A 26,007-nucleotide genomic window follows, 5' to 3' on the forward strand; every position below is an offset into this window, starting at 1 on the left:
TATTCATAAGAACTTCAGTCTCGTGTACGTATCGCAAATTTCTCTTTATCTTCTGTTTCAAATGATTAAAGTGTTTATTCTTTTACATAAATGGTTGCAACTGTAACAACTGCAATTTCCCTCTGGGATCAATAAAGGACTCTGATTGTTTTACTAACACACCACTGGCTATAACCAGAGAAGATATATAATCTTTATTAACACCAGAACCAGTTTAGACTGAGCCTGGCTGCTTCCTATTTCTCTTTTTATATCAAATCACTCATTTTGGTTTGATTCTCAGTGTTTTGTTCATTTTTTGTCAATAAAACCTGCTCGCGGTTACATCCAGCCTCCTCACTCGCCAAACATGACAGCAGACTAGACCACTCACATTGAACGTAGAGAGCTCCTGTTGGCGCTGAACCACTAGACCTGCTAGCCTCCGATTACAAGGCTCTTCCCAGTGCTCTGGAGAGCATAGGCCTGTCCTCATCGTACCACCCCATGTTATCATACCTGTGGTGGCTCTTTGAGCTGTATCTCTTGGGGTGGCAACCCCAACCAGGTCGGGTCCCAGCTCCCTGGGTCACTCGGGTCGGGTCCCTGCTCTGCTCCCAACTTACTATTAGTGACAGACTGCACCAAAGTTGTTGTGGCTCTACATTTTTATAATCAGACTACGAGAAGGCAATCGGGAACACGGAGAGAAGTCATTTGAATTCTCAATTCAAACTATAGTAAGCAATCTGTCACGCATCCCTCAGGCTCCTCGAATCCTAGGGGAGATCACACGAATCCTGAGACCTCTTACCTGCCTTCACGCTCCACTCAGCGCTCTCAGTCAGCCGAATACTAATTGGGTTCACCCGTTTCACAGGTCATGTGATGTCTTCAGTTTAGCTTATAAGCCCAGGCTTTAGCTTAGACGTGTTGTGAAGTACTGTATTGTTATCCACCTGCTGAGCGTTCAACCTGCTGAGCGTATCTGCCTTTCTGTTTATGACCATTTTGCCTGTTTTTCCCAACTACATCTTTTTGCCTAACCCTTTGGATTGTCTGCCTTTGGTCCCCTCACCGTTTTTGACCTTTTAGACTGCATTCTGGACATTTCCCTTTTGCCTCGCCCTTTGGATTGTTTGCCCATTGCTATGTTTTTGATCTGGTTGTGTTTTGTGGTTTTGACCTACACCTGCTTTGTGACTATGAACCTTTTTTACCTTCAACAGTAAAGCCTCTCGATCATTTTTACCGCAAGTGTCTGACTCATTCTGTGCCCGTTACTCGATCGCAACGCAGCACATACTGCTAGAACTTAAAAGGAATGAATATTTGAATAGTGAAGTCACTCCAGACATGCCCAAGCACAAGCACTGAAACCCCTTCACCTTCCCAGAATTTATGGCGGTCATCATGGTTTCTGCTATTACCTCAGGTTTCATCATTGAACTAGGAGAATGCAATCAGTCAAATGTGACAAGAAAATAGAGACGGAGCAACTTATCTGGCTCCAACAGTTACTTACAACATTGCATGATATGGTCAGTGACTTAACTGTAAGCTAATAACCCTAAAAACAGTACTGAATAATGTTGTGAGGAAGACTCTCCAGACTGATTAGAATCCATAACACAGAAAAGGGTGAAGGCAATCCAAAAACCATAAACAGTGATGCGACAAGCCTTGGTATGCAGGCAGTACTTCTCATTGAGTCAGTGTACTGAAGGTCCTTAAATAGGTGAAATGAGCTGCAGGTGAGGGGTCAGGGTGCAACTAGGGAGAATCAGCATTTAGGGTAGGCTGTCCTCTGGTGGTGAGGATGGATATTACACCTGACAAATATATATACACACACACTACACATTTTAATGCTTGTATGAGATCCTTCCTGGAGTTTTCTGTAGGCAAGACATTGCTTCTTTCCATTGGAAGAGGACCAGCTTCCTATGTACATATGAAGGGCTTAATCTAAGTAAACACAATGAATCGTAGTTATTGGTGATGATGCACTAGTGAACAGTTTGGTTACTTTATTCCATTTCTGCTAATAGATCCCCCAAAATCTTACCATTAAGTGAGCGGAGAGGCTAAAACTTCCCCAGAAACTGCAGTGCCAGAGTAAAAGTAATGATTCTATTGGCTGATTTTCTGAGGGGTCTCCGTTAGAGAGAGAGAGGAACAGAGAGAGAGTGCAGTCAGTCGGCTCCCACTCATGTTTGAGTTTGTTTCCTCTACGCTGATCAAGATGAAGCTGTGTTTGATTCTCGCCTGGTCAGTTTTTCTCTCCACAGAGGCTAAAAGTGAGTATCAATGCTTCAGTGTTTAATAGTGAACTGTAGTGCTGGGTGTTAGTGTTGGAGATTCAGGAGGAGGAGTCTTCAGATCCTTCAGATCCTTCAGATTGGGAGTTTTATTCATGTGCATGCTGACGATCATGCACAGGCACAGTAAGGTCGTCAGTCGGTCAGCAGACCAATGAATACAGTCTGACAGGGTTTCACTAGAGATACTGAGGTTTGAGGGAAAGCAGAAAGGGAGAGGAGGAAGGTGAAGGTGGAAGGAGTAAATGGTAGGGAAAGAAAGTTAAAAACAAAAGGACCTACGTCTTTAAAACACCTGAGCTACTAAAACAAAACAAGACAACATGTGGAGTCAAGTCAAAGTTTATTCATATGGTGCGCTCTACATCAGGCGTTGCTGCAAAACATCCTCGCAGTAAAATCTGTTTCCAGTGGCAACAGAAACTCCCTCAGAGCAAGAGGAAGAAACCTTGAGAGGAACCAAGACGCAAAAGGGGAACTCGTCCCCCTCTGGTCAGCACCAAAAATAAGATTTTAACATTAGTCTAAAAGGTCATTATAAAATGTCAGTTCATGCAGGTGAGGTTTACACAGCTTTGTACAGCAGAAAACTGCATGGTGGCCAAACTGGTCCAGAAGGTGGGAGAGCAGTGGACACCCCATGATCACAGATGAGGCAACAGCATTAGATGTACAGGATGGGCAGCTGTTCTGCGCAGCAAAGATGGACAGTTAGTTCTGCTACAAGACACTGATTACAGTTCAGTGTTAACAGAGAGCAGCAGAGACTCTGCCAGGTTAAGCAATTACAGCCAGACTAACAGGGAGAGCCTGGCTCCCCCCTCCACTCCACCGCCCGCAAACCTGACTCAGCGTGGATGATAAAGTCTCCAACAGTTATTACTTTATTAAACTCGAGAGTAAGTCAGCAAATTCCTGTAAGCACTCAGAATACGGCCCTATTTGTTTCTTGGTCACTTATACCTAAAAAGAAGAAAAAGGAGAGAATTTGTAGCCTGATTTCTGGTTCACGCCAGGGCGGAAGAGGGAGGAGGAGCACAGAAGAAAGCACTTGTAAAAGAGTGTATACAGTCTCTCATTAAGTGTTCATGAAATGGGTTTCCATGGATGAGCAGATACACAGATACAACGCCAAGCGTCGACATTGGACACCACCACTGGACCCTGGAGCAGTGGAAACGTATGCTGTGGAGCGATGAATCACGCTTCTCGATCTGTCAGTCTGACGGGCGATTCTGGGTTTGGTCAATCCCAGGAGAACGTTATCTGCCTGACTGCACTGTGACAGCTGTAAAGTTTGGTGGAGGAGGGATTGTTTTGGGTTGTTTCTCAGGGATTGGTCTAGAACCTTTAGTGCCGATGAAGGGAAATCTTAATGCTTCAGCACCAAGACATTTTGGACAAATTATACGCTTCCATCTTTGTGGGAACAGTTTGGGGAAGAACCTTTTCTGGTCCGGCTTGACTGAGCCCCAGTGCATAAAGCAGCCCCATAAAGTCATGACTGGGTGAGTTTGGTGTGGAAGAACTTGACTAGCCTGCACAGATTCCTGACCTCAAACCCACCAAAAACCTTTAGGATGAACTAGAACAGAGACTGCGGGCCAGGCCCTCTCCCACAGACACTCTCCAAAATCTTATAGAAAGCTTCCCAGAAGAGTGGAAGCAGTTTTGGCTGCAAATGAACGTAATCAGACCAAAGTGAGAAAGTTGAACATGAACACGATTGAAGTAACTAAAGGCTGATGTTTATTCCTGAATATGTTTGCTGCTCGAAAAGGCAGTCTGGGACAAAAATTGAGGAATGTCCACTTTCATCAGAAGAAGTTGTTATGAGCAGAAATGAATTGTCCATTCACAAAGTGTTAAACCAGTAAACCAGTGCGTGCGTGTGTGTGTGTGTGTGTGTGTGTGTGTGTGGATGTTTGTACTGATGTTCTTTGCTCCTTCTTCTTTCCTCAGTTCAGCACAAGGACACCCACATAACCCTGTGCTCTGATACAGAGAAACAGGACATGTACGGACTGGATGGAGAAGAAAAGTGGCACGCAGACTTCAGTGAGGGGAAAGGAGTGATGACCCTGCCACAGTTTGTAGATCCTTTCATCTATAAAGAAGGAGCTTATGAGGCGGCTGTTGTTAATGTGGAAGTCTGTAAACAAAACTTGGCTATTTTTGTAAAAGCTTACAACTACCCTGCAGAACCAAAGGGTAAGACATGAGACACTGTAGCACAAAATTAATAAAGATAAAACAGAAAAGAGAGATGGCGCAGAGAAAAAGATTTACCTAAAATTATAAGTAATATGTATGCCTCATGTCAGTTTAGGGAAAAAGTTACCACCAGATACAGACATAGTACATTTTTCTGGTAGTATCTGGTGCTCACAAAATTATACCAGGTGATCACATGATAGTACTGGGTGCTTACCTGATAGTATTGGATGCTCACCACATAGCATCTGATGCTCGCCTTATAGTAATTCTCATCACACAGTATTGGGTGCTCATAATCACAATATTAACATAAATAATGTAAACATTCAAAGTTGCTTCCTCTGGATATTCTTGAGGACTGATGTTGAAGTTGTGTCTTCATCCACAGATGCTCCTCAAAGCTCACTCTACTCAGAGGACGATGTGGAGCTGGGCTCTAATAACACCCTCATCTGCTACATCACTGGATTCTACCCAGCACACGTTGAAGTTTCATGGACCAAGAACAACATCAATGTGACGAGTGAAGCTTCCCTCAGCAGATATGGCGTTACTGATGATGGAACCTTCAACCTGGTCTCTCAACTGAGCTTCATTCCAAAGAAGGACGATATCTACACCTGCGGTGTGGACCATGTGGCCCTGGACAGACCACTGACCAAAACATGGGGTGAGATTTATACCTACTGATAGACCCGATTCTGTTAGTGGACTTCATTAATGAGTATCTGAGTATCACAGTAAAGGCTGCTGATGGCCGTTCAGATGTAGTGAGATAGTCAGCAGGGTTATTTATTTTCTGCCCAAAAATGATGTGATATAGATTATTATGGGTTTAATAATTACCTGATGAGCTGGATCAGGTGTGCTGTGGTAGGAAATAATTCATAATTTGCAAGACAGGCAGTCAGAAAGAACGGAACAGATCTGGACCCTTACATGATTATCGCTGCTGTCGGAACAAAACCTCAAAATCTACAAAATAGTAACTTTACAGGAGAAGAAAAAAACTGCTTTACTTTTAATGCAAGTCAATGGAACCAGACGTCTTCAAGTCATTTTGGGTCATTTCTTTTGGTTCATTCTTTATGAAATTTACACACCATGTAAAAGACAACAGGCATTTTCAGATTATGTCAAAACCTGAAATTTTCCGTTTTGTTCCGACAGCAGTGATGTAATGGAGTAAACAGGGCCATTGAGTTTATATTGTGAATTGAGCTAAAACGTGGTGAGAAACTGGGACTCCATTCTGTGAATGAGCATCGTTTATGTTTGTGTTTTCTGTGCTGTACAGATGTGCAGTTCCCTCCTCCCAGTCTGGGTCCGACTGTGTTCTGTGTAGCGGGTCTGGCTGCAGGACTGCTGGGAACCGCGGTTGGAATCTTCTTCTTCATCAAAGGAAGCCACAAAGGAAGCAGCAAAGGAAACTGCGGGAAACGGAGTCCAGACTTCGTGCGGTGGGCTTTACTCTCAGAGCAGAAGTTACTTGAGCTCCTCGGGAAAAAGAAGCTGGTTGGGAAAACGACGCCTCTGACTTTTAAATGATTGTTTCAGGTTTTACAGGGAGACTCGCAGCAGAGCACGCTCATCATATTTCAGCCTGTTTTTATTCCCCTCACTCTGTAATGCTGCTTTTTACAGCTTTAACCAAATCTTATAGTGCTGCTTGAATAGAAATCCAGTTTGTTTGCAGACGAGCGATCACAGCTGGATGATGACATGAAGCGTGTGATAACAGATGGTTTGAACACATGATCTTACTTTGAAATCTGTCTTCAAAAATAAAAAGCCTGTGGAAAAAACACAGCACCAGTTTTATAATAACACACTTGATGACTGTTTTCATGACTTAAGGAAATCCTGCTCTCTTAACTGGAAAACAAATGACATCATATCCTCACCGGTCAATTCATTAGGTACACTTTGATGTGTCTACATTTTTTGTCCATTTTATCAGCTCCACTGACCACATATGAGCTCTTCGTAGTTCTTCAGTTGCTGACTGTAGTCCATCTGTTACTTTGTTAGCCCCCTTTCACCTTCTTCAATAGTTAGGACCCCCACAGGATCACTGGTCCTGACTGTTGAGTAACAGGGTGAAAAACTATACACAGAATCAAATGGACCACAGTCTGTAATTGTAGCTTGTAACTACAAAGTGCTAATGCATACATTTTATTTAAAAACTCCAAATCTCCAAAATGGTAACTTTACAGGAGAAGGGAAAAACTTACTTTACTTTCAATGTAAGTCAATGGAACCAGAATTTTTTCCAAGTCATTTTAGTTCATTTCTTTCACTCCATTCATCGTGAAATTTACATACAGTGTAAAGGGCAACAGGCATTTTTACATTTTGTAAAAAACTGAAAAATGTCAAGAGTGGACATACGCAGTATATCATGTGTATATGAATATATACGGTGATATGCAACACTGTTACTGTGAATAGTTAAGTGAGTAGAAGATGAACTGGGGAAAAATTTTTTTCAACATTTTAAGCAAGACTTTTGTACAATTTAAAGTTAAAGAAAAGAAAGGTGCACCATGCAAAAGTTTGAGCACCCCCCAAAGATCTCAGACCTTAATTAGCATGTTAGGAGCGTGGCTTCAAAAGGTAAGAAATATGTAAATTGGCCAAGATGGGGTTGAAATACATCCAATCAAACTGTAGATTCACTCAGTCTCTCTGTGATTCTGTGCTGAACGTCCAGCTCCACCTTCCTGCAGTCTGGAATCAGTGCTCGGGGGGGAGGCCAGATCTGGTTCTGAAATCTGATTGGCTGAGACTTGCTCAGAGTGGATGTGAAATCATTTTTATAATTTAATTCATGAGACGACAGCATCTTGGTGATCATTGTTGCAGTGGTGTAAAAATCATTTTCAAAAGCCACCTTGCTGGACTCACAGTATCATGTTAGCTCCATGATAAAAGGGCTGCCTGATGCACTGCTAACAATAAGCTACTTGGAAATACTTGGAAAAAGAAACAGATTTCAGTTTTAATTTGACTTTTTGATGTAAATGTGTCCCAAAATCTGAAAATCGGTGTGGAGCATTATGAACGGTCATCACTGAAACAGATTTTCTGCAGTTTAGTGAACGGTTTTGTGTGTTTTGTGTGTCAAATCAGGGGTTATTAACTGTTCCATGTACTAACTTAGTTATATGATAGATACTTTATTGATCCCGAAGTTAATTTAGGCATCCAGCAGCAACAACACAACACAGTAGGAAACATATTCAACATCTATCAAACACAGAACAATAGAAAAAATATAAGGGTATAAGAAGTTTCTGTACAAGGTAAAGAACTATCTGTAGTTCTTAAAGTCAAAGGGGGACCGGGCTTTATGTTTATGCTCCAAAATTGTGGAATAATCTTCCTACTGATGTCAGACTCACTGAATCAATTGAGGTTTTTAAAAAACGTTTAAAGACTTATTTTTATTCTCTCGCTTTTGATCAATGTGCTTTATAAGTCGGTGTGCATTTGAGTATTTAAACTGTGTGTATTACTTATTTGAGTATATGATCATAATGATCTTAATTGTCTTGTATTTTATTTGTAAGTACTTTGTAAAGCACTTTGTGAGGCACTCTGGAAAAAGTGCTATATAAATAAAGTTTTACTTACTTTTAAATGATAAATATAATGATTCTCTGTGTTCAGCTGACGCACTGGCTGCGTTTTATAGCTCCACTCAAAATGAGCTAAAACCGAAACAGTCACTCCAGAAGCTCCTGGTAGTTTTAGTAGCGTTAGAACTGCTTTGTTAATGACCAAACAAATTCTTCAGTTATTTTAATGAGCTAAGCATAATTAAGGTGAAGAGTCAGTCAAAGAGGATTTTAAAGTCTGTTAAAAGTCTGAAATGTGTTCGAACTCAGAGCCAGTTCAGTAGAAAGAATCACATACAGTCACAAATAAACTCTTTGGTTTGGGAATTTAGCCCTTTTTATAAATTCATATTAAAATGCACTCGTATCTGCTTAGGAACATGTGATGCAGCAGGTTAGGAGCTTCTGATTGGTCAGTGGGTCTGTATGATCAGGAACTCACGCTCTGAAACTCTCAGTTGTCATTGGATGTCGAGACAAGATGATCCTGATTCTGCAGCTGCTGCTCGCTCTGAGTCTGAGAGCAGGTCTGTTTACATTTACAGTCATATAATCAGTGTTTAATAGATTTCCTGTTAGATTCTATTCTGTAATGACCGTTACACTGTTAGAAATAAAGGTACCATGCAGGTACATGATTCGTTCATCAAGGTGCAAACAATGTAATTGTACCCTCAAAAGGTGCAACAGTGGTTTTAAGGTCCAATGGTGTATCTTAAGTTTCTCCCAGTGGAAAAATACAAATATCCACCTTTTCATTTACTAATGTTTTAAAACAGAGCAGTAGAGTGAAAGCGTGGAGGCGAGGCGGGGCGTGTGGAGTCAGTACAGCTTAGAACAGATCATTTCAGTGGGTTATGGCTCAGTTATGTTCCCTGGCTAAAAGGTACTGCGATGTACCCCTGAGGGTCCCACCCCAGTGACAAAAACGTTAAAGCCCCAGTGACGGTGTCGTACCTTTTTTTTGAGAGCGTGTATTTTTACATGCATACTAGGAGGTTCATATGCTTATAAAACATTCTTCATACTATGTTTATAAAAGTCATTAAAGAATGAAAAGAATTAGAAATATTGAGTACCTTAAGACTAAATAATTAGTGAGTTTAACAGGATTTATTTATTTATTTATTTATTTATTTGCTTGCTGGTCTTAAGTCGCACAACTTTGTGGCCATTCATTTTTTTCTTTTCTTTTTTTCTTCCAGATGGATATGACTGGTACCAAGTTTTAAATTGTGCCTTCAGTTCGTCAGATCTCTCAGATCTGGAATTCATCGACACGTTTTATTTCAATAAGGATCCAGTGATCCGGTTTAACAGCACGGTGGGGAGGTTTGTAGGGTTCACCGAGTTCGGAGTGCACAATGCAGAGCGCTGGAATAAAGGACCTTTTCTACAGCAGGAGAGAGCTGAGCTGGACAGATACTGCAAACCTAACGTAAAATTAGACATCACTCATATCCTGGAGAAAACAGGTGAGACACTAATGTGGCCTCCACTAATAGTGTATTTATAGACAATGTAAAAATAACTGGGGGGGGAAAAAAACACGCCTGTATTTTGAAGAAAGAGGTGGAGGGGAGGGGTCTTAAACTGTTAAATAATACATCTGATTACATGCAGATAAATACCAATGATCACTTTTAACATGCATGAATTAATTTTAGTAACTATACAGCTGGGTGAATATTAGCTAGCTGATACTACATATGCTATATTTTATGCTTCCATTGTGGTTTCTATAGATATGAGACATTTTGTAGATGCAGTGTGATACAAACTTTATTTGAAGAATTTTATATTTAAAAATGTTTTTGTTTAAGCTCTATTAACGTCCACAGACACACTTTTTACATTTTTAATGACAGCTCATTTATAAGACATTTATAAGACAGCAATGTCATTTGTAAAGCATTTATAAGCAATTATCTTTTTGTACTTATATCACAGGCAACATGCGCACTTAACTTAAAACTAACAAACAATGACATAAAATAACTTAAGTTTTTACATGGAGTGCACATGAGCCTCTTGGCATGGCCCTCTGAATGGCCATGTATCCAAAGCCTCTATAGGTTCACAGTTGTTTAGGTCAGTGATTCAAATCTGTCATTAATGTGATGAACCAGCGTCCTGAAATGACCTCATGAGCTCCTCCTACTCAGTGACGTCACGTGACTGTGCTGATGATGCAGTGATTCAAACTAACGAGCAGAACGAGCTTCGCTGAGAAGATCATTAACTCTGATCAGCTCTCAGCTTCATTATTAGAGCCAGACAGAGGAGGAAAAGGTGAGACGAGCTGCTTTTCCACCGTTTACAGGCTTTAACGTCTGTTCGGCGCTGCTGCCATGGTAACGCTGAATGATGGTCACGCGCAGTGGGAAGAAGCACATGAATTCCGAACTGAGTGTCACATTAAGGTCACAAGGCCACGAATCGGATACGCATCCAATCTAGGACCACATAAGAAAGTGGCTCAGGTCGGATTTGAAAAGATCAGATTTGTGTCCACACGGCTCTGAAAACATCAGATCTGAGTCACATCAGGGCAGAAAATCGGATTTGTGCCACTTCAACCTGGTAACAAGAACGTAGCCTATGAGCCAGTAGCACGATGGTACATAGTCACCCCTCCCCCCAAAAGGGGCAAATCACCAGCTCATGCCATGCCCCTGGATGTGTGCAGTCCTGGCCTGCACTAACACCGCTGTGCTCTCCTCTGCGATAAGTCCCTCCAGTCCTTGCCTGGGGCTGTGCATTGCAGCTCCTTCTGCATGTGGCAGAACTCACCACAGTGTGCCGCGTCAAGTTATGCACAGCTGGGGGCGACAGCAGCAACAGTGGTGCTCCACCAGTCCCCATCTGCTTTCTCCACTGCCCACCTCGCCATTAAAGCTGGTGTGAGCATTGTTTGTGCGTTCTGGAGACCCAATTCCAGAGACCGACCTAAGCTGGAATATGGTTACCTTCTAACCTCCAATCTGCACTCAACCCACAGCCTGTGGTCACTGCTGATCCTCCCAGCCACCATCCATTTACCCGCCAACTTGGGCTCCCAGCATTTCCTCTCTGTCCGCAACATGAGCTCACCAGCCGCTCTCCATGTTGTCTTGGCACTTCCACCTTGAGGCTTTTGAGGTTCCGCTTTTTTCTTTCACTGGCCTCCCTCTTGCCAGCAATGTCATCATGCCCTTCTGCACTGCCTCCATCATCAGGCCTTCCCATGCCAGCACCATTGTTAGGTTGGCTCTGTCATTGAGTCTCGCCATACCACGTTCCCTTGCAGTGCTGTCCCTGACATCACAGTTTCTTGCCAGGCTATGCTTCTATCGCCATTTGCCTTGAAGTTCTTTAAAGTGCTGCTGTACTGTAGTCCACTGGGCACGATCCCACTTCTGATGCCACTGTGGCATTGGCATGGCTGCAGGTTCACACTTCAAAGCAAAGAGGTCATCTGATGAAACGTTTGAAGTCTAAATCCAACTGATTAAAACAAGCGGTTAAAAAAGATTGGACAACCCTAGCTAATTAACCCCACTGACCAACACACACACACACACACACACACACACACACACACACACCAGAACCTCTGTAGCAGTGTGAACACTATGTAGTATATAGTAGGGGAATACTATGATGATATTTATGAATTCTGTAAGGTATTTGGTATATAGTGTAAATCTTCATGATTTGTCACAGTTTACTTTATTAATAGTGATTTTTTAAATATTATTTTATGAATGCACTAATAATTTGATATTTACAGTCAAGCCGAAGATCCGTCTCACATCAGAAAAGCAGGCCAGTCAGGGTCACCCAGCCCTGCTGATGTGCAGCGCGTATGGCTTCTACCCCCCAGCCATCGACATGTACTGGCTGAGAGACGGTGAAAAGGTGACCTCTGATGTGGTGTCCACTGAGGAGATGGCTGATGGAAACTGGTACTACCAGATCCACTCCCACCTGGAGTACACGCCCACATCTGGAGAGAAGATCTCCTGTGTGGTGGAGCACGCCAGCTCTAAGAAGCCCATCATTGTTGACTGGGGTGAGAATGAACACACATCAGTACAGACCAATAAAGAGTAAACAGAACTCAGAGTGAGTTCATTATAAGGCTGTGACAATGGCATCATATTCATAACAGCATGTCTATCACATCAATGAAATGGTGCTCTTGTCCTGCAGGAGGTTCTTTTCCTGATTCTGACCGGGACAAGATTTTTATCGGAGCTTCAGGGTTCGTGTTGGGGATCATCCTGTCCACTGCTGGATTCCTCTACTACAAGAAGAAATCTCCAGGTCAGATCCGAGAGAGTTCAGCTGACATTGATCCATCTGGAGTATTGATGAGTGACTAATGTGTATAAAACACTTCTCCTGTTTTACAGAGTTCCTGTGAAGTTCACTGCTGGTAAGTTTTAACTGGTCTTACTCTTTTTGTATTGGCTCAGTTCTGTTATAAAACCTTTTACACGTTTATCTGAATTCTTGCAGGTTCTTCTGATGATGTAGAGGAGTCGTCTTTAATGTCAGGTGGTGAAGCACTGAAGTCTGTAATACAGCTTTAATTACCTGCGTTGTGTTTACAGAATTAATGTTAGACGTCTTTCATTTTCAAGAATTTGTTACAAAACTAAACATCAATGTTTGCTTAAGCATGAGCCGATATTTTGCTTTGCGGACGTCTTTGTTATGTTAATAATGAGAGAAACATGTTTTGGTTTCTGGACAGGTTTTGGTAAAAAGAACCCATTTTAAAGCACATATTGAAGTTCTGGTCACACTTTATTTGGATGGTCCCCTATAGAGGCTCAACAGCTACTTAATGATTTAACAAACTTTCTGGTGATGTTGAGGTTTGGGCTAGAAGTAGATGTTTTTACCCTGAGCTTGAGGTCAGGTTAAGGGATAGATTTAATAAATTATTTCACACTGAACTTGAAGCTCATTTGAATTGAACTGATATTTAGTTGAATGTTACTTAAAAGGACGACTGAATATTTACAAAACACCTACAGTGGACCATCCAAATAAGATGTTACCGAAGTTTTAAATACTCCATTGGGGTATTAAACAAAACTAGACCAAAGTACAATGAAACAAAGAAGTGTTTGAACTAGATCCATGTGCTTTCAGACATTGGTCCCTCTCTGACTTTGCTATGGGAAATAATGCCTTTTTAAATAAATGTAGTATCTATAATTTGATATTTTGGACTATACCAAGAGAAACAGAAAAGGTATAAAAGGTTCATTGTGGGTTATCCAGGATACCTCTTCAAAAATAACAGTACAGGGTGATTCACTTGAAAGAGGCCCTGAATATTCTGCAATAACTCTCACTAGGATGAATTAATCTGAGTGCAACAACCTGCAATGAGCTCCTCAGTATATGGAGCTTCAAACAGGCTGGGATACCCCTGCATCGGAGTGATGACGTAGGCGTCGGGCAGCCATCGCGATGTTGACCCCTCTAACGCTTGCTGATTGGTTCAGGAACATGGAGCGTTGCATCTAAATGTGTCTGCCAGAAAACTGAGGTCACTTGCAGCATCACAGGTGATGCAATCGATTACACACACGTCAAGCTGTGTAGTATATTTGTTTTGGTTCAGATTTCTTCATCCTATCAGGAGTTACAGCAGAATATCCGGGGCCTCTTTCAAGTGAATCTCCCTGTATAAAGTCCTTGTGGACTGGTGTATTAGCAGTCCATAGCATTTCAGTAGTAGGTTAAGCTTTATCATCACTGCAGCTGGCTTTCCAGTTTCTGTTGTGATCAGTATGTGTAACATTATTAAATTAGATGTTGAATTGCCTGTTGACTTTATTAAAAGCAGTAAAATACACACATTTCTTAGTGTTTCTTTTACGTCAATTACACTGATTATATGATTGAGTTGATGGAAGCAAACATTTTATTAATGTAAATTTCAGAGTCACAATTATGGATTTGTAAACAACTTGTTTACCAGTTTATCTGATCACACAGGCAGATACATGATCAGTATTCTCCTCAAGAACCTGACACTTGTTTGGTAACCTGCCCAAAGCAAACAGCAGATTATTATATTAGTTTCTGTTCTTGGTCTCAATCAAAGAAAGACTGGTGCTAAACTGCTCGGTCCTAAAGCTGGAACAAACCAGCAACACTTGATTTGACTCATTAAACTAGTATTTGATTTAAAAATACTGACTTAAACTAAGCAGTCTTGCACCCACGGGTGTGGGTGAGCAGTGAGGCCTCAGCAGGATTACTGTGCCTCTTGGATATGAGATCTTAGTTGATGTTGCCTGATGTGGCCTCCAGATATTGTTATAAGTTACTGTTTAAAATGGATCTGGTGGAAACCTCAACATTAAGCCTTTAGTAATATTTTGTACAGTCTACACATCTTTTTGTTAGTTTTTTCTTTTGCTCCAAGGTGGAGCTCAAAATATGGCTTAAATGCTGCTGCCATGTGTCCAAAACCACTGGTTGAATGCAATTTACTCTCAAAATGTCCTCAAGTCTTCTTGGCATGGATTCCACAAGATCCTGGTCCATGTTGACCTGATTGCGTCATGAAATTCCTGAAGTTCCAACTGTTTTGAGTGTGTTGCAGCTTTGAAATTCAGAATTAGTTTACGTTTACAAAAGTTATTAAAACATACGAAATATTAAAAACCATTTCTTTGTTCTTTTGTCAGTTAAATAAAGGTTTGAGAGAATCAACAAACCACAGATTCTTGTTTTTTTTAATGCATTTTATAAAATGCCCGACTTTTCCAAAAACAGGGTTTGTAAATCCATGTTGTGCCGTCTGGTATTCAGGAAAACATCTTCCATGCTATGATCCTGAAGCCCGTCTGCTGGTGACCGCACTGTCAGTTTGAAAAACGTTTTCTAATGAATCTCTGTACAAAAACATCACTAAGAAACCTACTTTCCCTTCCTGTTTTCCTCACTGTGGTGGTTTTTATGTGCAGATCTGCCAACAGACAAAGCCGCTCAGTTCAGGCAGCGTGTGATCACCACAGCTTTACCTGAGTGTGTTCAGAGTAACACTGCAGTGCAGGTGATAAAAGAGGAATGACCTCAAACTCTCATCTGTTCTGTAAGAGTTTCTAAAGTAGTGGCAGAGCTACAGTTTAATCTTTACTGACCAATTAAAACTTTGGCTTCAACTAAAAATGGTGACGTGTGATTAAATGTGTTCACGTTTCTTCTTATAAGCTGATTTCTTGGCATCTTTCAAATTTTACTCATATTGAAGAGAACAGAATTAGAGAAGTCCTTCAGGCCTGTAATGATCCCATATAGTATCTTTGTCCAGAGGCCGACAAAGCGGCTCCGTTTTTGCTCTTTCACTGGTTGTGCGGTTTCACTGGTCAGTGGTTTAAACTCAGCAGCTTGGAAAGTTTGAATCCCAATTGTGGTGAGATTTTGAAAAATCATATGACAGAAAAAGTGTAAATGCAGACGTCCAGACGCTGAAGCATATAAATCTATACTGAAGTGAATGTTTCTGGAGGTCGCGGCTCATCGGACGTCTAATTAGTACAGATCTGATTACGTCACTGATGTAATATCAGCGCTGCACTCATTTAAAATGAACTACACAATAGGACCGTGTTTCATTCTTACTCTGATATTCTTCATATTAACATCATTGATAACGGCCGCACTGTTAGAACTAAATAAAGCAGATTCTTAAAGACTAAATATGAGCTACATCACCTTTATATTGAGACAGCATACAGACAAACATGGTCCGTTAAGACAAACATCTGCGGTGTATCAGGAAAAGGGGAAGTCTGTGACTGTCCCTTTCTGGGAATACGTTTAGTTTCACCTCTGAAAGCAGAAGGAAAACTCCTCCTGTGGTCACTGATTATGGGGGCTGAACTGAAATGACCGCTGCTCTTTGGGGGATTCAGATCTCTGATCATCACCGGCCTCTCAGACGCGTTCCTGATCTGCACACTTCACACAAATCACCCCTAAATGTAAAATGTAAGAGTCAGCTGGTCATGCACATTCTTGAGAAATCAAGCAGCATCGTCAGCTTCCACTTTTAAGATCCTTTTTCCAAACAATTTTAGGGAAATTCTATTCAAACCACTCTTTACTACAAGTACATGTGAAAAATCTCTTTATTTCCTGATATTTCAAGCATTCAGATACACTATATTGCCAAAAGTGTTCGCTCGTCTGCCTCCACACGCATATGAACTTGAGTGACGTCCAATTCTTAATCCATAGGGTTTAATATGATGTCGGCCCCCCCTTTGCAGCTATAACAGCTTCAACTCTTCTGGGAAGGTTTTCCACAAGGTTTAGTAGAGTGTTTATGGGAATTTTGACCGTTCTTCCTGAAGTGCATTTGTGAGGTCAGACACTGATGTTGGACGAGAAGGCCAGAAGTCTCTGCTCTAATTCATCCCAAAGGTGTTCTATGGGGTTGAGGTCAGGACTCTGTGCAGGCCAGTCAAGTTCTTCCACACCAAACTGGCTCATCCATGTCTTTATGATATGATAGGTTGGACTGGTCAGCCAACACAGACATCCTGTACAGGAAGGGCAAAGCAGGCTCTACTTCCTGAGGAGGCCGAGGTCCTTTAACATCTGTAGGAAGCTCCTGCAGATGTTCTATCAGACCATGGTTACCAGCTGTCTGTTTTATGCTGTGGTGTGCTGGGGAGGAGAGACGGTCCTTTTGATCTGTGTGGAACTGGACTCTGTGGTCAAGGTGGCTGAGAGAAGGACATCACACAAACTGCTCTCTATTATGGAGGATGATGGCCACCCACTGCACACCATCATGGACAGGAGGAGCATGTTTATTGTCAGGTTGCTGTCATAGAGCTGCTCAACCGACAGATTCAGGAGATCCTTTGTCCCCTGAGCCATCAGGCTCTTCAACTCCCAGGGGGGCCAGAAGAGAAGAGGGCAGAGGACTGAATCTGAATCTCATGTTAAATCACGAATCATAGGTCTTATATCTCATGTTTAATCTTATGTTTCTTTATCCATCTGCACATCTGGACAGTGGTGCACTTTCTGCCTACCTTATTGCACATCTTGCACACCTGGACACTATTTTTGGTACCAATATCTGCAGAGATTTATTCATTCAGTAGTCATATGCCGTTACCTGTGCCTCCTCCTACAGCACCACGTCTCTCATCTCAGGTTATAGATCTTATTCCAGATTGTTGTATTTTTCTACGTGTATATCTGCCTGTAGACAGGATCTTTATATTTATTTTTCCTGTTATATTGTCTACACCCTTATTACTAATACTGTCCTGTGTCGGCTACTGGCTGCTACATTTCGATAAAATATCTCCATCTAGCTACCTGTCTATTCATCTTATGGACCTTGCTTTGTGCATTGGTGTGCAGTCATGTTGGAACAGGAAGGGGCCAAACTCCCCAAACTGTTCCCAAAGTTGGGAGCATGAAATTGTCCGAAATCTCTTGGTGCTGAAGCATCGAGTTCCTTTCACTGGAACTAAGAGGCCGAGCCCAACCAGAATTCATTGATTTGGATGGGGGAGCAAATACTTTTGGCGATAGTGTATGAACAAATAAAAGGAGTCAGGAGCTCCACATTACAACGGTGGTTCTGTCAAAGACGGTACCCAGCTCTTCAGTCTGTGCCCATTGCCGCCCCTGTGTTGTAGCCATGTGTCGTCTAGCCACATGCTTTTGTTTTGGTCCTTGTCTCAGTTCCGTTCCCAACTTAGGATTAGTATCACCACCTTCGCACCCGTGTGTCCATCATCTCTCCTCCTTCTCCCAGGTGATTATTGTTTAAAAGCCTCGTTGTATGTTCTGCTATGTTCATTCTCAGTGTTTATTTTATTTGTTTGTCAGTAAAACCTGCTCTCCACTACACCCACCCTCACCAAAGGTGGTAGAGGGACCTTTATCAGACTCATTGCTCTAAACGAGTGGCCTGAGGTCAATAGCTTGGATTTTATTGACAATTGCAACACAGGAAAAGACTCCGTTTCATGACAGAGACCAGCTCCAAGTTATCATCATTGAACTACAAGAAGGCAATGAGTAAAATGTGACGGGAAAATAGAGAAGTTAATAAAATAAACAGTAACCTATCTGGCACTAACGCTTCCTTCTCTATACAAACTATAGTGAGCAATCGCAATGCGGCACTTACTACAGCAACTGAAAGGAATAAATATTTTCTTTTGTTCAGTCACTCCAGATGCCCAGATGTATGAACACTAGCACTGGGGCGAGAAAAAGAAAAAAGGATCTTATTATGAAACCTCCAGTGGCGAGAACACCCCCACATCACCCCTCCCTTTCCCAAAGTTTATGGTGGTCGTCATGGTTTCTGCTATCGCCTCGACTTTATTATCGAACTATGAGAATGCAATCGGTAAACTGTGACAGGAAAATAGAGACGTGGTAGTTTATCTGGCTCTAACGGTTACCATGCTATACTAACTACAGTGAGCAATCACAATGCAGCACATACTGCAGGAACTAAAAGGAGCAAATATTTGCAGTCAGTTGAAGTTTGTTAGCCTACTTATTGCTCTGGAACAAAGCCAGATAGAAATTTTAGAATAGACCTGCTGAGTAGAAGAGCACTAACTAACAAAACCAGCCCCGTCTATGATCTTATGGTGGTGGCGTGTTAGTGTGTGTTGCACTGGTCTGAGTGGATCAGACCCAGCAGTGCTGCTGGAGTTTTTAAACACTGTGTCCACTCACTGTCCACTCTATTACACACTCCTACCTCGTTGGTCCACCTTGTAGATGTAAAGTCAGAGACGACAGCTCGTCTGCTGCTGCACAGTTTGTGCTGGTCATCCTCTAGTCCTTCATCAGTGGTCACAGGACGCTGCCCACAGGAAGCTGCTGGCTGGATACTTTTGGTTGGTGGACTGTTCTCAGTCCAGCAGCGACACTGAGGTGTTTAAAAACTCCAGCAGCACTGCTGTGTCTGATCCACTCAGACCAGCGCAACACACACTAACACACCACCACCACATCAGGCATCATAAAATCCAGTTTCTGTTTAGAAATAAGATCATTCACAGGGCTGGTTGGGTTCACTCTTTATTGTTGGTCAATTTAAATCAGTTAAAATCAACCCTTTATTCCATTGCTACTGGCGACCTGTCCAGAGTGTATCCTGCCTTCTGCCAGATGACCACTGGGATAGGAGATACCAGAAGGAGGAGCAGCATAGAAGGTGTGTGTGTGTGTGTGTGTGTGTGTGTGTGTGTGTGTGTGTGTGTGTGTGTGTGTCCATTGCCATTTCATTTTTAAATTAATCTGTGAAACTGAAATGAAGTGATTTCTTGTTTTCTGACTGACCAACAGAATCAAAAAAGAGAACTGGCCCTTCTCATTTTTCAGTACTGGATTCCGAAATGGAAATCAAATGAACAGAAGGTACACGAACCCAACTCTAAACCCCCCAAAATCTGGCTCAGCAACGCCCCTGACTGTTTCTACCCAGATACTGCAGAGGAAAACATCCTCGCTGGACAGTTTTCCCTGTTTTAACCCTTTCGTTTCCATCCAAAACTAAAAACGAAAGAGGAGCATTAATATGATACAGGCAGAATCTGAGTAAAGCTGAATAAAACAAATCACAGTAAGGCCATTTATTTTTTTTATTGTCCCACGTAAATCATTAGACCTAGAGCCCTAGAGGTTCCCCACCGCAGTACAGCGAGCAGCAAGTGGGCGCAGGGGTTTCTAATAAAGTGGACAGGGGCTCTATCAGCAGACATTGCAGTCCCTGCACCTTGGAAGAGAACAAATCATTAGAGATTCAATTCATTGAACCACACATTTTGTTCGAAAGAACCGAGTCAGTGGAATAAACGGAACTCTCCAGCGCTGTCAGTGCGCAAACATCGCCGTCTAGTGCCTGATTGAGGAACTGCACCAATTGTCTTTTGAGAAACAGATTTAATCAGTTCTCATTGTTTAAATGTGCGAATTTTGTGTCTACATTCATGAGCTTAATATGTTTATATATATATATATATATATATATATATATATATATATATATATATATAAATAAAATATATGGATCTCACACACACACACACACACAAATTGCCAAAAGTATTCACTCACCCATCCAAATCATTGAATTCAGGTGTTCCAATCACAAGTGACAAGTGACTTTCCCAACAGAAAACAGAGAACGGCCTGCCCGATCTAAACCCGAATGGTGAATTGTTATTGGACTTCTGTGCCAGGCATGGATTGTCCATAACAAACACCAAGTTCAAACACAAGGATGTTCATAAGTCTACATGGTACCAGATCTCCTTGGGCCAGAGGTCAATGATCGTTTTTATTGTCGTTTCATCTGACTTGGGACCATATGTTCTGGACACTCGGGTAAAGAGAGGTGCTGAGCTGTCAACTGATCACCATCTGGTGTTGAGTTGGATCAGATGGCAAGGAAAACTGATGGTCAGACCCTGTAGGCCCAAGCGAATAGTGAGGGTGTGCGGGGAACAACTGTCGGAGGCTCATGTTCAGAATGATTTGTGAACTCCCACCTGCAGGAGAGCTTTTCTCATGTCGCAGGGGAGGTAGGGGACATGGAATGGACCCTGTTCAAAACCTCCATTGTGGAAGCTGCCAGGTGTAGCTGTGGCCAAAAGCTTGTGGGTGCCTGTGGAGGTGGAGAACCCCCTAGTGGACACCAGTGGCGAGGGAGGCCGTCAAGCTGAAGAAAGAGGCCAAGGACTCCTGACTTAGCAGATAGGTACCAACAGGCAAAAAAGGTGGCAGCTGCAATGGTGGCAGAAGCAAAATCCAGGGTGTGGGAGGAGTTTGGTGAAGCCATGCAAAAAGACTTTCGGTTGGTGTGACGATGCTCAGCCAAACTCTGTAAGGAGACACTGGGTATGAGGAATGCAGATGCAGGCTGAAGATGGACCAACTCATAACAATTCTTTGCAAATGGCGTGATTTATTTACAAAAGTGGAAACACAAAAGAAAACTGTACAAACACAAAATAAACAATGGTTAAAATGTTGACCTGACTCAATAGCAGCACAGGTAAGTATAGGTAGTCTTAGGCCACAAGGCCATAGGACTAAACCGTCAAGCTTTGCTCTACTCCTTTCTCCTCAGCATCCTCACAATCTGAGGTAAGTATCTCTGAGCTAGCCTACTCCCAGAACCTTTCCCCCACTTCTTATAGGGATAGCCCTGCCCCTGCATTACCTGAGCTCTTCCATTCCCCTCAGCAAAAAGCAAGGATAAATAAAAGCATAACCGATATTACAAGGCCTTAAGATCCCATTACCGGTAAAGTGTCTAGCTGCAGTGTACACATTTGCTATCCTGTCTTACTCCGCTTTCTGTGACCTAGGTTACAGACATCACCCCTCCCATGAGCTAGCCATGTGCCCTTCAGCATGTTCATGATTGAGCTCTTTCTGCTCTGCCTCCCTTTTGCTGCCTCTGCAAGGTAACTGTCAACAGGTGAGCATCACAGGTAGGTGTTCAAGTAAGTATTGCACACACACACAGTCTGTGGAGATGGGCAACGCATCTGCCTCATCACAGTTGGCTACAAGGAGGTTCTGGCAACTGTATGGTGACTCAGGAGTGGTCAGGGTGGAATGTTGGATTTTGCATGCTCTTGTCCATTGGTTGGCACAATGACATGCTACAGCCCTGTCTACACTGCAGATGCAGTTCCGTCTGCCATTTACTTGCCATATAACCTATGTGGCTTTCACAGAATACGATTTTCATTTCAGTTAGTCTTGTTTAATACAAGACTTGTAATGTTACTTGTCAGTAGTCTCCACAAGTACTAATAACTAAATTCAATAGAGTTTGAATGAAGAGAGATTTTGGGTTCTGTTTACATGGAGGTTTTCCATGAGCTCCAAAATTATCAGTGTTTAAAGCACTGCAAAAAACAGAAATAATATTCAACAATAAATACATTACACAAGTTCAGGCAAATAAATACAAATAAACAAATTATTAACTAAGTATTAACTAAGTGCACACTTGAAGTGTAATACAACCCCAATTCCAGTGAAGTTGGGATGTTGTGTAAAACATAAATAATAACAGAATACAATGAATTGCAAATCCTTTTCAACCTATATTCAATTGAATCCACTACAAAGACGAGATATTTAATGTTCAAACGGATAAACTTTATTGTTTTTTGCAAATATTCACTCATTTTGAATTTGATACCTGCAACACGTTCCAAAGAAGTTGGGACAGGGGCGTGTTGACCACTGTGTTACATCACCTTTCCTTTTAACAACTTTCTACTTCCCGCACCAGCCAGAGCGGCAGCCTGTTACAGCAGCAGTATGTAAGTTCACTGTGTGTCTAGCAAGTTGTTTTCTGCACTATGGACACCAAACTAGTGGAGTTTGCTCCCCTGCTCTACTTTTTTCTTTGTTTACGACCACGTCCGGAGACTGCGTGCGGAGCCACGGCTCTATTGTTTACAACCGGGGTCAGCTGTTGGCGCTGTGCCACACGGCGGTGCTGCCGGATGAGAGACCCAACATCCCCCGTGAGCTGAGGAGGAAGAGTGTCGGAGTGTCGCGGGTGTCGTGCCGGAGCTCTACATCGGGCTAAGAGAAGACGTTACAGACCTGTTCTCCCCTCCGTCATCATGGGGAATGTGAGATCTCTCCCCAACAAGAGGGACGAACTGGTGGTGCTGACGCGACACCAGAGAGAATATCGCAAATGCAGCGTTATGCTGTTCTCAGAGTCGTTGCTAACGGCACTAACCCTGGACACGGTCGTCAAGCTGGACGGCTTCCAACTCATACGGACAGGACAACGGAGAGCGGGAAGAGGAAAGGAGGTGGCCTGGCAGTGTTTGTGAATGATAGATGGTGTAACCCCAAGCACATCACCATCAAAGAGCAAACCTGCTGTAAGGACATCGAGCTGCTGGCCGTGAGCATGAGACCCCTGTACTTGCCCAGGGAATATTCGCATGTAATCGCGGTAACTACGTATGTCCCCCCCTCCGCCAACGCTGAGACTGCCTGTGAGATCCTGCACTCATCTGTGAGCAGACTGCAGACACAGCACCCTCAAGCCCTCCTTCTCATCTCCAGTGACTTCAACCACGCTTCTCCGTCCTCCACTCTGCCCACCTTCACCCAGTATGTAACCTGCCACACCAGAGACAATAAAATCCTGGACCTGTTTTATGCCAACACAGAGGCATATAGGTCATCACCCCTCCCTCCCCTGGGAAGATCTGATCTCCTGCCTGTGTACAAACCTCTTGTACAGAGGGAACCAGCGGTCACCCGCACAGTAAAGAAATGGTCTGAGGAAACTGAAGAGGCTCTGAAGGACTGTTTCAGCAGAACAGTGTGGGAAGTGCTGTGTGATCATAGACAGCCTCACGCACTGCGTAACGGACTATGTGAACTTCTGCGTGGAGAACACTGTACCCACCAAGGCTGTACGGTGTTTCTCTAACAGCAAGCCGTGGATTAACCCTGACATAAAGGCTCTTCTGGAGGAGAAAAAGAGGGCCTTTAGATTAGGGGATAAGGAGGAGCTGAAATCTGTGCAGAAGGAGCTGAGGAGGAAGATCCGGGAGGGGAAAGCTACAGGAGGAAGATGGAGGAACAGCTACAGCAGAATGATGTCAGCGGAGTCTGGAAAGGCCTTAAAGCAATCTCTGGCCACAAGAAGCCCGACTCTCAGGCTGTAGGGGACCAAAAGTGGGTGAACGATCTCAATCTGTTTTTCAACAGGTTTGATCACTCACCCACCCCTCCCACTACACAGACATCTCTGCTGAAACCCTCCTGTCTGGCACTTCCAACATGCTGCTCTACCCCCTCTCTCACAACCACCCCCAGCACAACAACTTTCAGCTCACACCCACCCCCCACTGGTTCTTCTGCTGGTTGCTGTAACCCTCAGTGCACACATTCCAACACTCAGCACCCCCCCTGCTCCAGTCTGACCTTCACAATGGCCCAGGTGAGAAATGAGCTCAGGAAGATCAAGGTGAGGAAGGCTACAGGGCCGGATGGCATTAGTGCCAGGTTCCTCAAGTCCTGTGCAGATCAGCCTTGAGGGATAGTGGAGCACATTTTCAATACAAGCCTGAAGCTGGGGAGAGTACCACAATGCATGTCACGGGCATTCAGTGTTGGTTTTTTTTTTTTTTTTTTTTTTTTTTTTTTTTTTTTTTAACCTGTCATGTCTGGCCATTTTTGCAATCGGAATGGTAATCCGAATGTACTGATGTACCAAACATATTTGTTTTCACAAGAAAAAGCTCTATAGGTTACTAAAGCCTATTCTTGTTAAAGTTTTTATTTTATTTGTTTGGCCAGGCCTGACAGGCAATAAAAAAGAGGACAGGAAAGAAAGAGAAGAAGGGAGGAGAGAGAAAAAAAAAAAATAAATAATAATAATAATAAATCATAATAATGATAATTAAGTAAGTAAATAAATAAATAGAAAAAAAAAAATAATAATAATAATAAAAAAGAGAGAAAAAACAAATAAAATAAGTAAATAAACAGACAACTAAATAAAAATAAATAGATAAATAAGTAAGTTAAAAAAAAAAAAAAGGGGAGGGGAAAAAAACAATTATACAGATATACATACATATACATATTCACATATACATATACATATATACACCCAGACATAATTCTACTATTTGCTGCTACATACATACACATGTTTACATATCTATACATATGCCTCTATACATATACACCCACCCACCACACACAATTCTACTGTTTGCAGCAATGTGTATATGTGTGTATATGCGTTCACGTGTCATGTGTCATGGAATGTGCTCAGCAATGAGGGCAAGAAGCCGCAACCATGCCCCCGTGGTCCAGAGACAGATAGGGAAGGACCCGGGGGACCCGGACCATCCACAGCCCATTAGGAACTCAGGAGACCTGAGGCCACATGCTCCGACGGCCACCGCGTGCACGCCCCAGAGGACGAAGAATGGAGGCCCCAGACAGAGCGCCCACAGACAAAGGGCAAGTGACCGGAGAGCCAGAGGCAATGAGCAGCCCACCCCCCCGGCAGGCCAACATCCCCAGCATGAGCTGAGCATGCGGCCCCCAAGGGCCCAGGCGCCCGAGACCGGCCGACCCCCGGCAGGACCCCCCCCCCCCATGCCAGAAAGGCCCAAACCACCCTCAGGACACAACCGCCAAGGGAGCAGGGCAGGGACCACGCCACGATGTCCAGTCATGCACCCAGGGACCCACAGGGCACCCATACCCCGGGTGTGGGGCGGAGTCGGCAAGCAGCGGGGAGCGGTGGGGAGGGGTAACTCCTGCCCACCACCATGTACCACAGATGTCCAGGCTCAGCAAGTCATAGACCCAGGCCCAGCTGTCCACACACACATGTTCACATGCACCCACACACACCCACACCCACACTCGCACACACCAGTCACCCACTCATGCATACACACGGAACATACATGGACTCACAGTATCGGCGGGCGGACACCAGCACGGGTCAGCGGTAACCCAGGGAGGCAGCCACCCCGGCCCCGAATGACCGGCCGGTCTCCCCACCAGGCAGGGTGCACCAAACCGGTGTGAGAGGACCTGCCCACCCCCCCCCCACACACTCAATATGTGTGTGAAATGAAAAGAATGTGTGTGAGCTACAGTGCAATTAAAATTGGAGGGACAGAGGCAATGTAGTACTGAATAACAGCACACTGCCACGCTGCCCCCCAAGGCCCTCAATGTCTAATGTGTAAATAAAATTGAGGGGCAGGTAGCAGTGAGCAGATAAGTGAGGTCACATCAGCAGCGCCACCCACCATCCACTGAGTGACACCTGCCCC

The 26,007-nt window shown here is 43.2% G+C and overlaps 2 protein-coding genes across 3 annotated transcripts; both read left to right on the forward strand.

Moving 5' to 3' along the window:
* The first annotated feature begins 1,836 nt into the window (after window positions 1–1,836).
* LOC108415661 (H-2 class II histocompatibility antigen, A-Q alpha chain-like) lies at window positions 1,837–6,346 on the forward strand. 2 transcript variants are annotated; one of them, XM_037536269.1, is made up of 4 exons: window positions 1,837–1,883; window positions 4,263–4,511; window positions 4,906–5,187; window positions 5,815–6,346. In XM_037536269.1, exons 1-4 carry the CDS (start codon window positions 1,856–1,858, stop codon window positions 6,063–6,065), a joined length of 810 nt encoding a protein of 269 aa, XP_037392166.1. In that variant the 5' UTR covers window positions 1,837–1,855; the 3' UTR covers window positions 6,066–6,346. The 2 variants fall into 2 exon arrangements, with proteins under 2 accessions (XP_037392166.1, XP_037392165.1); XM_037536268.1 differs by lacking the exon at window positions 1,837–1,883 and adding an exon at window positions 2,163–2,279.
* Window positions 6,347–8,608: 2,262 nt separating this feature from the next.
* LOC108417397 (DLA class II histocompatibility antigen, DR-1 beta chain-like) lies at window positions 8,609–14,867 on the forward strand. Its single transcript, XM_037536277.1, has 6 exons — window positions 8,609–8,667; window positions 9,346–9,615; window positions 11,913–12,194; window positions 12,335–12,448; window positions 12,538–12,560; window positions 12,644–14,867. The coding sequence occupies exons 1-5, from the start codon at window positions 8,622–8,624 to the stop codon at window positions 12,546–12,548; spliced, it is 723 nt and encodes a 240-aa protein (XP_037392174.1). The 5' UTR covers window positions 8,609–8,621; the 3' UTR covers window positions 12,549–12,560; window positions 12,644–14,867.
* The last annotated feature ends 11,140 nt before the right edge of the window (window positions 14,868–26,007 follow it).

The sequence above is a fragment of the Pygocentrus nattereri genome, chromosome 29, assembly GCF_015220715.1.
Source record: "Pygocentrus nattereri isolate fPygNat1 chromosome 29, fPygNat1.pri, whole genome shotgun sequence".
NCBI classification, from domain to species: domain Eukaryota; kingdom Metazoa; phylum Chordata; class Actinopteri; order Characiformes; family Serrasalmidae; genus Pygocentrus; species Pygocentrus nattereri.